Source organism: Pagrus pagrus, assembly GCF_965226575.1.
Source record: "Pagrus pagrus genome assembly, chromosome: 17".
Lineage (NCBI taxonomy): Eukaryota > Metazoa > Chordata > Actinopteri > Spariformes > Sparidae > Pagrus > Pagrus pagrus.
The window spans coordinates 7,571,425-7,583,770 of NC_140201.1; the positions used below are offsets into that span (position 1 = coordinate 7,571,425).

Consider the following 12,346-nt stretch of genomic DNA (forward strand, 5'->3'; position numbering starts at 1 on the left):
ATGACAGATGATGTGTTGAAAACTGTCCTCACTGAGCTGGTTGAACAATTAACACCAAAGCCTCGACGTGCATGTGTTTTGTCACTAGATGGCATTCTTTACCCAAGTACATGAGATGAGAGATCACATGATTACTGAGAGCAGTAAAACATTCATGATCTGCCGTGTTTCCTCACCTCCACACTTTTTTTAAGAACAGCTGATGCTTTTTGCCACAACTTATTTTCTTATGATGTGAACCAAACTTCCTTTTTAAAGGGTAATTCCACCAGTTTTACACATAAAAGTGTGCTAACATGTCTTGGGGAGTACTACTACGTATGTGGAAAAAGTCGTATAAAGCCTTTTGTGGCTCCAGATGTGGCATGTAGTCTGATAAATTGCCTTCAATGACGTCATTTAGTTGCTAAGTTGCATTGTGGGTATTGGAGGCAAGTTATCAGGTTACATGCAGCTTCCTCTGGAGCCAGAAAAGGCTTTAGTACTACTAGTAAAAGGTAGTACCCAACTAAGGCAAGTGAATTAATGTACTTTCTGATCACTGAAAGGTTTTTCGTATACTGAAGCTCAGGGCCGAACGTAGACATGTAAAACACTAGATAATGTACTAATGTCTGTGGTAAGACATGTAGCAGCCTGAACTGTGAATACTGTTTGTTTGGCATTTAACACCCTGGCAGGTACACAGGCAAAACAATGGAAAGAAAGGGCTCTTCTCTCTGCCTTGATATTAAATGTCTTTAGGGCGTTACCAGTCCATTGACGTCACATATTATCCTCACATTCTTCTTTTTACTAGATCGTTACCAGCTCGGCTTGGGTGTTATCCAAACTCTTTTATCACGTTATTGTCCCACCCAGATATCGTGATACATGATATAATCATCGTTGGGGTGGGGGGCCAGGTTTTACTTTCAATATAAATGTATTTTATGTTTTGCTTATTTTATGTTGATTAGTAGTATGAATAGTATGAGTAAATAAAGGACCGACTGCTCCCTTTGCAGCAACATAACACAACATGAAACACTTTTAAATAGCAAAACAATGCTTTTAAATGAGGTATTCGGTAAGTATATTATATTAAGTCCAGCTAGTCTGTCACTGGTGCCCTCCTTCTAAACTCTAGAGAGCCAGCCAGGCGAGAAATAACACTGTGATAAGTCAAAATACAGTCAGAGCAGTTCCTCACACAGCTGTTTGATATTTGATGGTGTGAAAAATATCTTATGATCGATTATATCTAATAAATATCTAATGTAAGTGGACTACTACCAGCAGTCCACACACACACAGAAGTGCTTAATGCTTAAAAAAGTGCTCCACATAACATCATGTACTATGAAAGATTGAATTACGAGGGCAAACAGTTGAAAAATGAAAATTGGATTAAACTCAACTTTATTAATAAGTATTTGAGAACATTTTGTTCCAAACAAACTTCTGTTGATGGCTGACCTTTTCACGGAGATACTGAGAAAGCAGAATGAATTCATTAAAAACAGTACTTTATCTTGCGTTTTCCATAAAGGTGTTAATATTCACATAAGACAATAACATTCAAGTTTTGAAATGGGGAAAAAAATTACCTTTAAAGGATGATTTCTCACTCAATTCTCCATTTTCCCCAGAAGCTTTGGATACAGTGCTGTGCTGTTTATTAATACATTACATGTTTTGACTGTAAAGCACCATTGAATACAAACAAACCCCCTATGTGCTCATATTACCTCAAAAACCATTTCTCTCTTTTAAACCAAACATATGGCTGCGTGGTGTTACCTGTGCTGTAGCTTCACTACAGCTCTGTATTGCGCTTCTATAGGCAAACATCTGTCTGTTTGCTCAGACTGGACGGCCATCATTGGTATGTGTCACCTTCCTCTGCTCCCCTTTGTGTATCATCCCCTCTCCTCTCCCGTTTCCTGTTTCCCGGCCGGTTGTCATGGCCACAGTTACCAAGGAGAGCGGAGGCTACAGAAGAAAGGAAACCTGAACCACAGATCTTGATGCCACGATATTTAATTCATCGGCACAGTGGCACACCAAGGTTCAGTGTAATGCAGATGGATTGAGAGTGGCCTCGGGTAGAAGGGGCATTTCTGAATATGAAGACAAAGAGCTGCTGTCAGATCCTTCTGTTACATCCAGGGGCTAGTTTTTTCTTCTTCTTTTATTTACTCCTTTGGCGGTTTATTTAACCAACATATTGATAATACCTGTAATAAATCCCCTAATATAGACCATGTGTCAGCCACAGTTTTGTGAAATTTGATTGAAATGAAATGAAACAAAAACTCAAGAATTCAGGGTTTTCAGGTATTTCCTTTGTCTAGGTGACACTGTTTGCAATCATACAACACACGTGACTTTTCTTTTTACCTGTCTATTTCTCCCGTGGCTTTTCAGCGTTTCAACCATCATCTTTGTTAGAGAAAGAAAAAACCCAAATGCCTCCTTTTGTGAGGCTGTTTCTCCCTTTCACTGCAGACAAAGAAGGCCAAGTGAAAGCTAATTTTTGTGAAAGCTCCTTTAAAAACACACATGAGTTTGTGTGGCACGAAGCGACACAAAGTGTGTAATCCTCATTGTAGAGGCCCCCCCATGTTGTCTTTGTGTTAACTGATCCACCTACGGACAGCTCTCCATCCTCGTCCATCCCTCCCTCCCTTCTTTTGTTGTCTCACCCTCTTTTGCCCTCATTCCCTCCCTCCCTCCCCTCCTGCATCGCTGGGGGATTTTTTTTTCGTGGGGTTCAGTGTTTCTCTCGCAGGTTTGACCGTCAACAACTAAAGATGGAAGGGAGTGAACCGGTGCTCTATTTACCCAGAAGTCTCATTACGCAAACCTGATTTGTTATTTATACCCTCATTGGAACTGAACTGACCCATTTGGGCTGTACCGGAGGAAGCGGTTGGGGGGAGGGTGAAGTCTGAAGTGGCCTCATCAAGGCTTGGACCTCAGCGCCGTTTTATTGTCAACAAGGAGACACTTCAGCCAGCAGCAGCAGCAGCAGCAGTGTCTGATGACGAGTCCTGCCTGCTGTTTTTCTCTGGAAACCTGCGCTTTTTTGGATTAGAGGCACAATTAAGCCTTTAAAATCTGCTCTGGAATAACCTCTTTTGATTGACTCTCGAGCAGCTGACTCTTCACCTCCACAGGATGTTTGTTTAATTTACTCCATGAGGACGTAACATTGGATATCTATCAACCAAGAGGTAAAAGGCTATTGTGTCATCACTATTTTCAACCCTGCTGTGACAGGATACACTCATAGCAGCTTCAGTGGCCTTGAATCCAAGTATCAGGTTCTATCAGTCTGATCCATCTCGGTAAGGCTACACCGAACCAGGAGTGTGACACTGAAAGACTCCGCAGCTCAGCAACAGTTGAACCAGAGCTGAACTAAGGAGCCACTTCCTGAAAAGAAATTTCAAGAAAAAGCCTGGCTGAGATCCATTTCATCCACAGGGCCTGGACCGCGAAGCCTGATCGATCCTGCCTCTACGGGCCGCCACAGGTGGCTGCACAGCTATCGGCTGCTCAATAATGCATTGACTCGAGCTCAGGAATGGAAAGCAGGAGAAAGTGCGCGAGCGTCTGATGCTTTTGGAAAGGTGGATGACTGTCGATAGAAAGAGAGTGATCACTTCTGGATAATCGAGGACACGAGGAGGGGAACAGAGTGAGCAGATGTTGAAGAGGAAGAGGAAAAGAGAAGAAAATGGCTGCTGAGAAAGTGACATTAGGGCAAAGACTGTAGGAAGCTCGACCAAGGAAAAAAGGAAGGGGGCAAGTAAACCAAAGGAGTAGACTTTAAAGACTAACAGAAACAAAAGAATATTAGATATCCCATAAGAGGCGCCTATAGCAGACAAAGAAGAGCCACACAAAGGAGGTCATCATGGTGAACACTGGCATGCAGCTGATCAGCTTCACCTGCGCGGTGACCGGCTGGATCATGGCGATCGCCGTCACTGCCTTGCCTCAGTGGAAGGTCTCGGCCTTCATTGGCAGCAACATCCTGACCTCAGAGATCAAGTGGGAAGGCATCTGGATGACCTGCGTCTACCAGACCACAGGTCACATGCAGTGTAAGACATACGACTCCATGCTGGCCCTGCCTCCGGACCTCCAGGCGGCCCGTGCCCTCATGTGCCTGGCCATCTTCATGGGCTGGCTCTCCTGCACCGTGTCCTGCTGCGGCATGAAGTGCACCACCTGTGCCGGGGACGACCGCCGCGCCAAGGCGGGCATCGCCCTCTCAGGCGGGGTTCTCTTCATTCTGACCGGCCTGTGCGTGCTCATTCCCGTTTCCTGGACTGCTAACACCGTTGTCCAGGATTTCTACAACCCCAACGTGCCCTTGATGCACAAAAGAGAGCTGGGCCAGGCTATTTATCTGGGCTGGGCGGCTGCGGTTATTCTGATGATCAGTGGAGCCGTGTTGAGCAGCACCTGCCCCCTCATGGAGAGGAGTGGCCGGTACCGCAGGGGCTACATAGGCCGGAGCTTTGCAAATTCGCCCGCTTCAGCACCAGATCCCCCTAAACCCATCACGTCTAACAGTGTACCATTAAAGGAGTATGTCTAAGAGGGGGATAAGGGAGAGGAAGGAAGTTAAAGTGTTAAAGCTGTCAAAAACTCTGGTTTTTCCTACATTTACCCTGTCTTAAGTTTTAAGTCTGTGAACTTTAAGCTATAAATTGAAATCATTATATTTATGAACATATTTAACGTATATTTTGCTTATTTTGTATATCTCTTTGTCATGTTCAACTTGTATTCTGTTTTGTTTGAAATTTGACTTTTACTGCACTGTAATTTATAGTAGTGCCTGAAGAAAGCCCATTGCCTATAATGTCCAATCATCAGCATTCACAGAAAAGTATGACTGTTATGATGGCTCTTATGATGGCCTGTGTTGTGAAGATTGCAGTGATTTCTCATGCAGTTGTTCTCTGACGATGTCATTACCTCGAGTGTGCCTACATCGAAAGTGTGAAATAAAACAAGTTTGTCAAAGTGTGCTTCACAAACTCTTCTACAACTCTCTGTATCCTTGTGTGTGTTGGTTGTTCTTGAAAGTACATTTATTTTAGGCCATTTTGACCACCAGGGTGATGCAGTGATTTTCATTATGTCATCAATCAAGTATGAAATGACGCCACGGGTCCTTTTTCATGGAAAAGAAGGCATCTTCTGCAGCCACAAGAATTGCGTCCATCTGAGGTATACATGTATGTTTACTCAGTCTTTTAACGATCCTGCTCTTCTCGTCTAACCTCATCACTGAAGGCAGTCAGATTCACAGGCTGGATCGTGGTTCCACTTGACTCCACAGTCGCTTTTACTTCCTTCATTGGGACTCGATGAAGAAGGAAACTTTGCAAAGTGTATCTGAAAGAATACACAAAAGTCATTAATTTTCCGACAAATCTTAGGCACACTTTATTTAACATGCACCCACAAAAAAAGGATATTGCTAGACTATTATCCATGGTAATTAAAGAAATATACCAAAAACAAAATTGCCTGAAAAACGCAAGATACCTCGTCAATTCCCGATAGTGACAAAACAATTCTAGTCTCATTTTTATGCTCATTTTCAGGTTTGTACTTTAATTTCGGGTGTCTGCTAGCAAATGTTTACATGCTTTAAGGGTTTAAAGAACAATTACTTATCCCATACTGTGCATTGCTGCAACACCTCTTTTCACTGTCTTCACAACTCTCTGTTTCAGTGCCTGTCTCTTTAAGACCCCCCTCCAGAAATGCCTGGTGTGCTCTGATTGGTCAGCCCTCACAGGCATGAGCAGGCACTGCCCACCTGTGTTTCTGCATCAGCTCTGCTGGTGTTTATAGGACCACGACTGTGCCGGGAGGCAGTGACTGTATAGTTATGTCATCACAACCATACGCAGGTTTTAATGGCTTGTTTAAACGCACAGTTTCTGAATTGTTGTGCTTTATAATCAAGACAGACATGAAAATCTCACTTTCTACAATATCGGACCTTTAAACTGAATTAACTTGTCATATATAATAAATAATTCTTTGAGGAGAATGACATTAGGGTGAAGTTATCAACATTATTTAAGACATTTTACCTGTGATGCGTTCTTCTGCTCTGGGACACTCGAAGGATTTCCATCTTTTAGGAGCAGACTCTAAAAGAGCGAGGTCGTCTGCTCTCAGTGTCTGCAGTAGAGTCTTCCTCCTCAGAAATCTGAACATGAGTTGAGGAAAAAAAGACCCTGAATAGAAGGCAAACCCAACCCAATGTAAACATGAACAGAAAGGATACTGTTCTCGATAGTGACGCTCGGCGTCCTGCAGCCATTCCATCATGTCAGAGAGGGACGGAGCGGTGGCCGAGCGCTCGGTTACTGTGGGCAGATCCAGGCTGTCTGTGTTCTGCTCGTAGAGCTGGAAGACTGCAGAGACCTGGTTACTGGTGGAGTCTCGGACAGACTGTAGAGAAGACCTGAGGGGAGGAGGGAGGGATGGATGGATGAATAGATAGCATAGGTGAAACATCTTGTTTTAAACTCTTCTTCACATGGAGCATATTCCTCAATAATTGTATCCAGTTAAATCATGACACAAAAAACTGAGGGATAACCAATCATATGGAAGCCCATTTCCGCCAGCGTGATGAAAAAAAAGATCCTGTAAGTCATTATATTGACTTAGTATCTCAAAATAATGAGATAGTATCTCAAAATATTGACTTAGCTACAAAGGAACCAGCTTTGGCAGAGACGAAATAAGACAGATGAAGCTGAAGTGGCATCCTTCATTGACCAACAGCGACAAATGTCTGGCAAACATCAATATTTTTATACTATAGATACTATCTCATTATAATGACTTACAGGACGCATGGCGCATATGAGGAAACAAGACATAGGCCTAAGTCATTATTTTGAGATACTAAGTCAATATATTGAGATACTAAGTCAATATTTTGAGGTACTAAGTCAATATTTTGAGATACTATCTCATTATAATGACTTACAGGATCTTTTTTTTCATCACACTGGCGGAAATGGGCTTCCATACAATCACATCAGCTAGATACCAAAAAACAGGAGTCATGTTAATGTCGGTATTATTGCACATCTCACTGAGGTATTGAGAACAGTCACAGAAGTGAGTCTATGCATCATCACTACAGTTTATCAATTTTTGCTTGCCAAGCTTACTTACATCTTCTCATTGAGTTTGCACAGCACTGTATCCGTGGCTTGTAAGAGCTTGAATCGCAGCCGTTCCTCCAGGTCAGGGAAGATCCTGAGCGGTGTGTTGGACAGCTGGACGTTGGAAAGCGCTCTCGACTGCTCTGCCAAATTCCCGAGAGACACCATCAGAGGGCTGCACTCGGCCAACACACCACACCATACTTTCTGATTGTTTTCAAGACCCTGGAAGCTTTTCCTCAGGGCTTGATGGAGTGAAAGCAGTGCAGGTTTGGACATTTCAGGCGCTGATTTTCAACATAAGCTGACAAAAAAAATAAAAACCACGCGTGCTAAATAATTGGATACTTGTCTTTAAATTATTTCGGTTCGTTTTCGATCAGCGCATCCCCTTTAAACGGTTTCTGTAATCCTTTAAAGTGTGGAAACATTAGCTGCTAATATCATCACATTGCTACCATGTTGCCTGGACTTACTTCCGCCCTCCTGATGTAAACACTGACGTTCAGTGCTGTGATAGGTCGAGAAACCTGTTTTCGTGACGCAAGGCAAACGAGCGCTCTGATTGGCTGACTGTGCGTCTGGCCCCTCCTCGCGCGGAATTTTGAAAACGGCTTTGTAAAGGAAGGTAGTCCGGCGTCCCGAGGAGGAAAAACATTATCAGGTATTTAAATGTTTATAAAATACTTCTCGCCACGCCAATACACTAATATTTAGAGCGTTGTATTAAATGTTTGTGTGCGTGAAGGAAACTGACGGTAAACCAAGTTAGCCAAATTGCGGAGCAAGCTAGTGATTTGGCTAAATAACTAGCAGAGCAAGTGACGTTAGCACCAACTGTTAGCTTGCTAACGTGTTGGCAGTTTCTTCTTAAAATGGTGGATGGACACAGTTACATCCTAAAGCCACTACATGTAACCCGATGATATAACTATACAGTGTTGTATAGCGTTGGTAAATTGACTTATATCCTCGCCCTTTCCTCTTCATTCAGACATGGCTCCCAGGAAGAGAACAACAAAACGGAAAAACGACCAGAAGTCGGCCAAGCTGGAGGCTTTTCTTCAGGACTTCGACAACGAGGGTAAATATATTTTTCTTATGCAGCATAAACACATAAACTTGGTAAACCAATTCCACTGACTACCAGTCCTAAGTACGCTTGCTGTATGTTGCTGGGTCATGTTGCCAAATACTTTATTGATCCCCGAGGGGGAATTGCTTGCGTTACAGCTGCTCCTATTCAAAAGTCTCACGCAGACAAACAAAAATTATACAGAAACAAGCAACCCTGGATATGCTATTAGGACTGTACCAGTGGTGGCCCTAAAGTATGCAGACATGCCTTTCAAATGTTGTATTATTACAGAGGGAGACACATTTATTGGCATTTGAGAGCAAAGAGATTAGAGGGATTCAGAAATAAAACTACCAACGTTTATTTCTTTTTTGTGTGTTGGACCCTCTAAAATTGGTTGTATTGTGACCAAGACATGCACTGAGTCTGACATTGTACAGTTGCAAAATGAACACAACAGTGCACTCTGCAATGGCAATACTCCCTTTTAAAATATGTTTGACCCTTGTGTACTGCAATTTCTTGTTGGTAAACATACTACATGCTGATATTGATATAAAACTAACAACCCAAAATTGGGTGATAGTGTCGACCTGGTGGATTCTTTTGATCGTGCTATTTATAATCGGGTTGGGATTATTACTGCACAATCATCAACAACGGCTGTTTTGTTTTCACAGTGGAGACCAGAGTTGTACAGCTGAAAGAGAAGATCAACCAGCTGCTGAAAGATGTTGACAACAGCTACAACATGGCACTCATTAAGCTCCCCAAGGCTGTCAGGCAAATGTGCTGGCTGGAACATATTAGTAAGTTGACACAAACTCTCTCACACAAACCTTAAATACCAATAATATTAACATTGTTTTCATAAATATGGCTTCTTTTGACATTTGGTCCTGGTCTCATAAATAAATAACTGTTTTTGTTTTTTGTAACATTTGTACATTCTTGCCTTGAGTAAGTTTCATGACTCCTGAGACATGTTATACATAGTTGTTCCAATAGCCCCTTTAATCATCGTTAAATGAAAATCATGTACCATCTCTGTGTAGAGCCTGAGAAACCAAAGTCACCAGAAGTGGATAATACAAAGGTGAGTTGAGGATCTTTCTATTTCATGTCATGATTTTCAGTGTGTCAAAAAAATTCTGAATGTCTTCTGCTCACACCCTGTTCTGTATTAAACATTCACAGAGAGAAGAAGAAGTTGCTATTGTCAACAGCATCATGGCAGAGGACCACGCAGTGCTTTTCAAATCAGTCAAGAAAAGTATGTTAAAACTAGTGTTGTCTGAAAGTATTCTGAAATGAAACAAGACTGTCAATACAGACTAACAAGTCCAAATTCTTCTATCAAGTCAAGAATTTCTACTTTGGAAAATGAATAAATGTTTGAAGAAGATTTCATAACATTTATTTTGTCCCCTACCTGACAGCCACAAAGAAAAAGGTCGGAGCCAAATCCAGTTCAGAGGATGAAAACACCCCGAGCACAACAAGGAAGGTAATGTCAAAACACAGCTGAGCGTTTGAGAGCATCATCGATCATAAATATACATTCAATCACTTTACGCTACTTAACTGCTTATTCCTAATTCAGGGGAGAGCAACAAAGAAACCTCCAACTACATCAAAGAGGGCAAAGGCTCTGTCTGTCAACAAGCAGAACACCTCCATCAGAAGGTAAGGCCATTGTTTTTGTTTGTTTATTTGTTTGTTTGTTTTTTACTTTCATTCTCTGCCTGTCTACATCTTTCTCATGTTCAGTTGCCTGATAACATCACGCTAACATGTCTGCCTGAATTTAGATCAACCAGGAAGCCACTGGTCACTCCTGCCAGGAGTATGATGGATTGTTCTTTGATGGGCGCTACTCCTCTTGTCACCCCACGCTTCGACCCACGGTGAGAAAACATTATATCATCCTCTGTAAATTGGGACAGCATTATTATAATCTTTGCTGTTCAAATGAATGAAATTCTGGAGCCATCCCAATCACCAGAATGAATTTTGGCAATGCACATTTCTGCAAACAACTGATATGAAACTTTTAATTTCTCTTATGTTTTTCTTTAGGGTCAGTCATTTTATGTCGTGACAGTGCTGTTTTTACTCTGGTTAGGTTTAGGAAAAGATCATGTTTTGTCTTAAAATACCTGTTTTGGTCGCCACAAACACAACTGGAAATTGTCCTGAGGTCTTCTTCCAAATATCCAGTTGTGTGATTAAAGGATTAAAAACTGTATAGATCTGCAAGTGGATCTATATGATTTTTACATTATTTGGAGGCTAGTTCTCCTCGCTATCTCTAGTGTCTATCTCAAGTAGTTTACTCTCTTGGATCTTGTATTTTCTTTTCCAAGTCTGAGCTATAATCCACAGTCAGGCGTTCGTGATATTCACCATGTTGCTTTATCTCCTCAGGCTTCCAAAGACCCCCGCTGTGAGAATTCCCCGCCACAAAGAGAGGGTCTACAGCATTTCAGTCAACGGCTCTCCCATTGCAGCAGGAAATGAGGACATTATCATCAACGTCCCCATCGGCAACGGAGAGGTGAGTGCACAGTTAGCTGGGCTCACACTTGTGGATCCTGTAGAACATTATTTTAGTCGCATAACAAGAAAACAAGGTTACATTAAAATCATATTAGTGTTTTTTTTCTCTGTCATCTTTGTGTTAGATCTATATTTCTTTTTGCATTAAATTATTGTGTTAATTTATTCTATGACAATTGACAACAGGCTAATGTAGCAGGCTAATTTACCGACCTAATGTCTTGTAATGTGTCGATCCAGAGCGTTCAGCTCCTGGCCAGTCAGATGGACTCGGTGGACCTGTCGTCACTGGACGAAACTGCTCTGAGGAGCATTCGGCTGCTGCAGGTATATTGATCACTTGTGTAGGACAACATTTCTGTGGAGTAACTGTTTAGCTACTGTTTAGATGTGAAATATTTGCACATGATTTATTTCTCATCATTTCTTTCTTTTGTTTTTGCTTCCTGACAGAATCGCCTCACAAATCTGTGTGGGATCTGAGTGACCTAACCGTCGGCTGTCAACATTACTTTTAAGAAATGTATCTCTATTTTAAAGCTTGTTTTTTTGTACCTATATGTGAGATTTTAAAAGAGTAGGGGACTTTTGAAGTTTGGCCCTTAGAGCTAAATTTCACAATTTGTGTGATTCTTTGTATGTACCAAATTGCTTATTTTTCTCTGTTTTGGTCTGAAAATTTCCTGAACATCTAAGAAACCCTCAGGATACTTTTCAACATTTATTAAACTAGTTGTTGCAGAATGTTCACAGTAATCAAATTACTGTAAATGTATATATTTTTACCCTTACAAAGACTCTTGGGTTAGTATTACTAGTTTAATTACTGTAAAGGTTTTGCAACAATTATTTGAACTGATGCATTTTGCAGATCATCATGGTTTTTAGGATGCTGAGTGAGTTGTGCGAGTCTATTTTTTTCTTGTGGACAAGTCCATCTTCACCTAGCTGTACCTCTGCATGGGGACCAGTAGGTGGTAGCATTTCACCACAGAAGTTTGCTTGTCTGGAGTAGTCAGACCCTCCTAAGTGTTGTGTCTTCTTCTTGTGGTTGTAACCCGTCCTCAGTGATAAAGCTGTTGCACAACTGACAAAGTAAAATCTACTACAGTAAAATCCATTTGTGCACTGGCTTCTTCTTCAGCTTCTTATGATGATAACTTGTAATCTTGGTGTTCACTCTAAGAACCATCAAAGTACTTAATCATAGTTTTGGTATATGAATACTTCAGTTTCAATGTATGTTTTCAGGAAAGTCTCCGCTTTCTTGTGTTGTTTGTTGCTGATCTTTATTTAGTTTATGGTGTAGCCCACCTCATAGAGTGTGCACCCTACTGATTGCCCAATATACTAAGGCTGTCTCCTTACCGTGGCAGCCTGGGCCCTTTGCTGCATGTTGTCCCCCCTATTCCTTGCCTGTCCTATCAAGATAATGCCAAAAGAAGAAAAGAAATTCAAGAAATAATTAAACTATAATGATACTCAATAGAGGCCCATCAGGTCCCCT

At 41.6% G+C, this 12,346-nt stretch overlaps 3 protein-coding genes across 3 annotated transcripts; 2 read left to right on the forward strand and 1 right to left on the reverse strand.

The window, feature by feature from the left end:
* Positions 1 to 2,736: 2,736 nt before the first annotated feature.
* Positions 2,737 to 4,984, forward strand: cldn35 (claudin 35). Its single transcript, XM_084380147.1, has one exon. The coding sequence runs from the start codon at positions 3,905 to 3,907 to the stop codon at positions 4,592 to 4,594; it is 690 nt and encodes a 229-aa protein (XP_084236273.1). The 5' UTR covers positions 2,737 to 3,904; the 3' UTR covers positions 4,595 to 4,984.
* Positions 4,985 to 5,069: 85 nt separating this feature from the next.
* airim (AFG2 interacting ribosome maturation factor) lies at positions 5,070 to 7,687 on the reverse strand. The gene is made up of 4 exons (XM_084380149.1): positions 7,213 to 7,687; positions 6,308 to 6,487; positions 6,111 to 6,229; positions 5,070 to 5,400 (listed from the first exon to the last, which is right to left on the reverse strand). The coding sequence occupies exons 1-4, from the start codon at positions 7,479 to 7,481 to the stop codon at positions 5,360 to 5,362; spliced, it is 609 nt and encodes a 202-aa protein (XP_084236275.1). The 5' UTR covers positions 7,482 to 7,687; the 3' UTR covers positions 5,070 to 5,359.
* Positions 7,688 to 7,781: 94 nt separating this feature from the next.
* cdca8 (cell division cycle associated 8) lies at positions 7,782 to 11,959 on the forward strand. The gene is made up of 11 exons (XM_084380146.1): positions 7,782 to 7,866; positions 8,197 to 8,286; positions 8,961 to 9,089; positions 9,336 to 9,376; positions 9,478 to 9,553; positions 9,720 to 9,787; positions 9,884 to 9,966; positions 10,092 to 10,187; positions 10,708 to 10,837; positions 11,080 to 11,166; positions 11,293 to 11,959. The coding sequence occupies exons 2-11, from the start codon at positions 8,199 to 8,201 to the stop codon at positions 11,320 to 11,322; spliced, it is 828 nt and encodes a 275-aa protein (XP_084236272.1). The 5' UTR covers positions 7,782 to 7,866; positions 8,197 to 8,198; the 3' UTR covers positions 11,323 to 11,959.
* Positions 11,960 to 12,346: the final 387 nt, after the last annotated feature.

Coding starts and splice junctions, on each gene's coding strand:
- cdca8 (XM_084380146.1), top strand. CDS start 8,199: ATGGCTCCCAGGAAGAGAACAACAAAACGGAAAAACGACCAGAAGTCG. Junction 9,090..9,335: donor GTGCTGGCTGGAACATATTA/GTAAGTTGACAC, acceptor ATCTCTGTGTAG/AGCCTGAGAAACCAAAGTCA. Junction 11,167..11,292: donor GGAGCATTCGGCTGCTGCAG/GTATATTGATCA, acceptor GCTTCCTGACAG/AATCGCCTCACAAATCTGTG.
- cldn35 (XM_084380147.1), top strand. CDS start 3,905: ATGGTGAACACTGGCATGCAGCTGATCAGCTTCACCTGCGCGGTGACC.
- airim (XM_084380149.1), bottom strand. CDS start 7,481: ATGTCCAAACCTGCACTGCTTTCACTCCATCAAGCCCTGAGGAAAAGC. Junction 6,230..6,307: donor GAGCGTCACTATCGAGAACA/GTATCCTTTCTG, acceptor ACTCATGTTCAG/ATTTCTGAGGAGGAAGACTC. Junction 5,401..6,110: donor AGCAGAAGAACGCATCACAG/GTAAAATGTCTT, acceptor GTATTCTTTCAG/ATACACTTTGCAAAGTTTCC.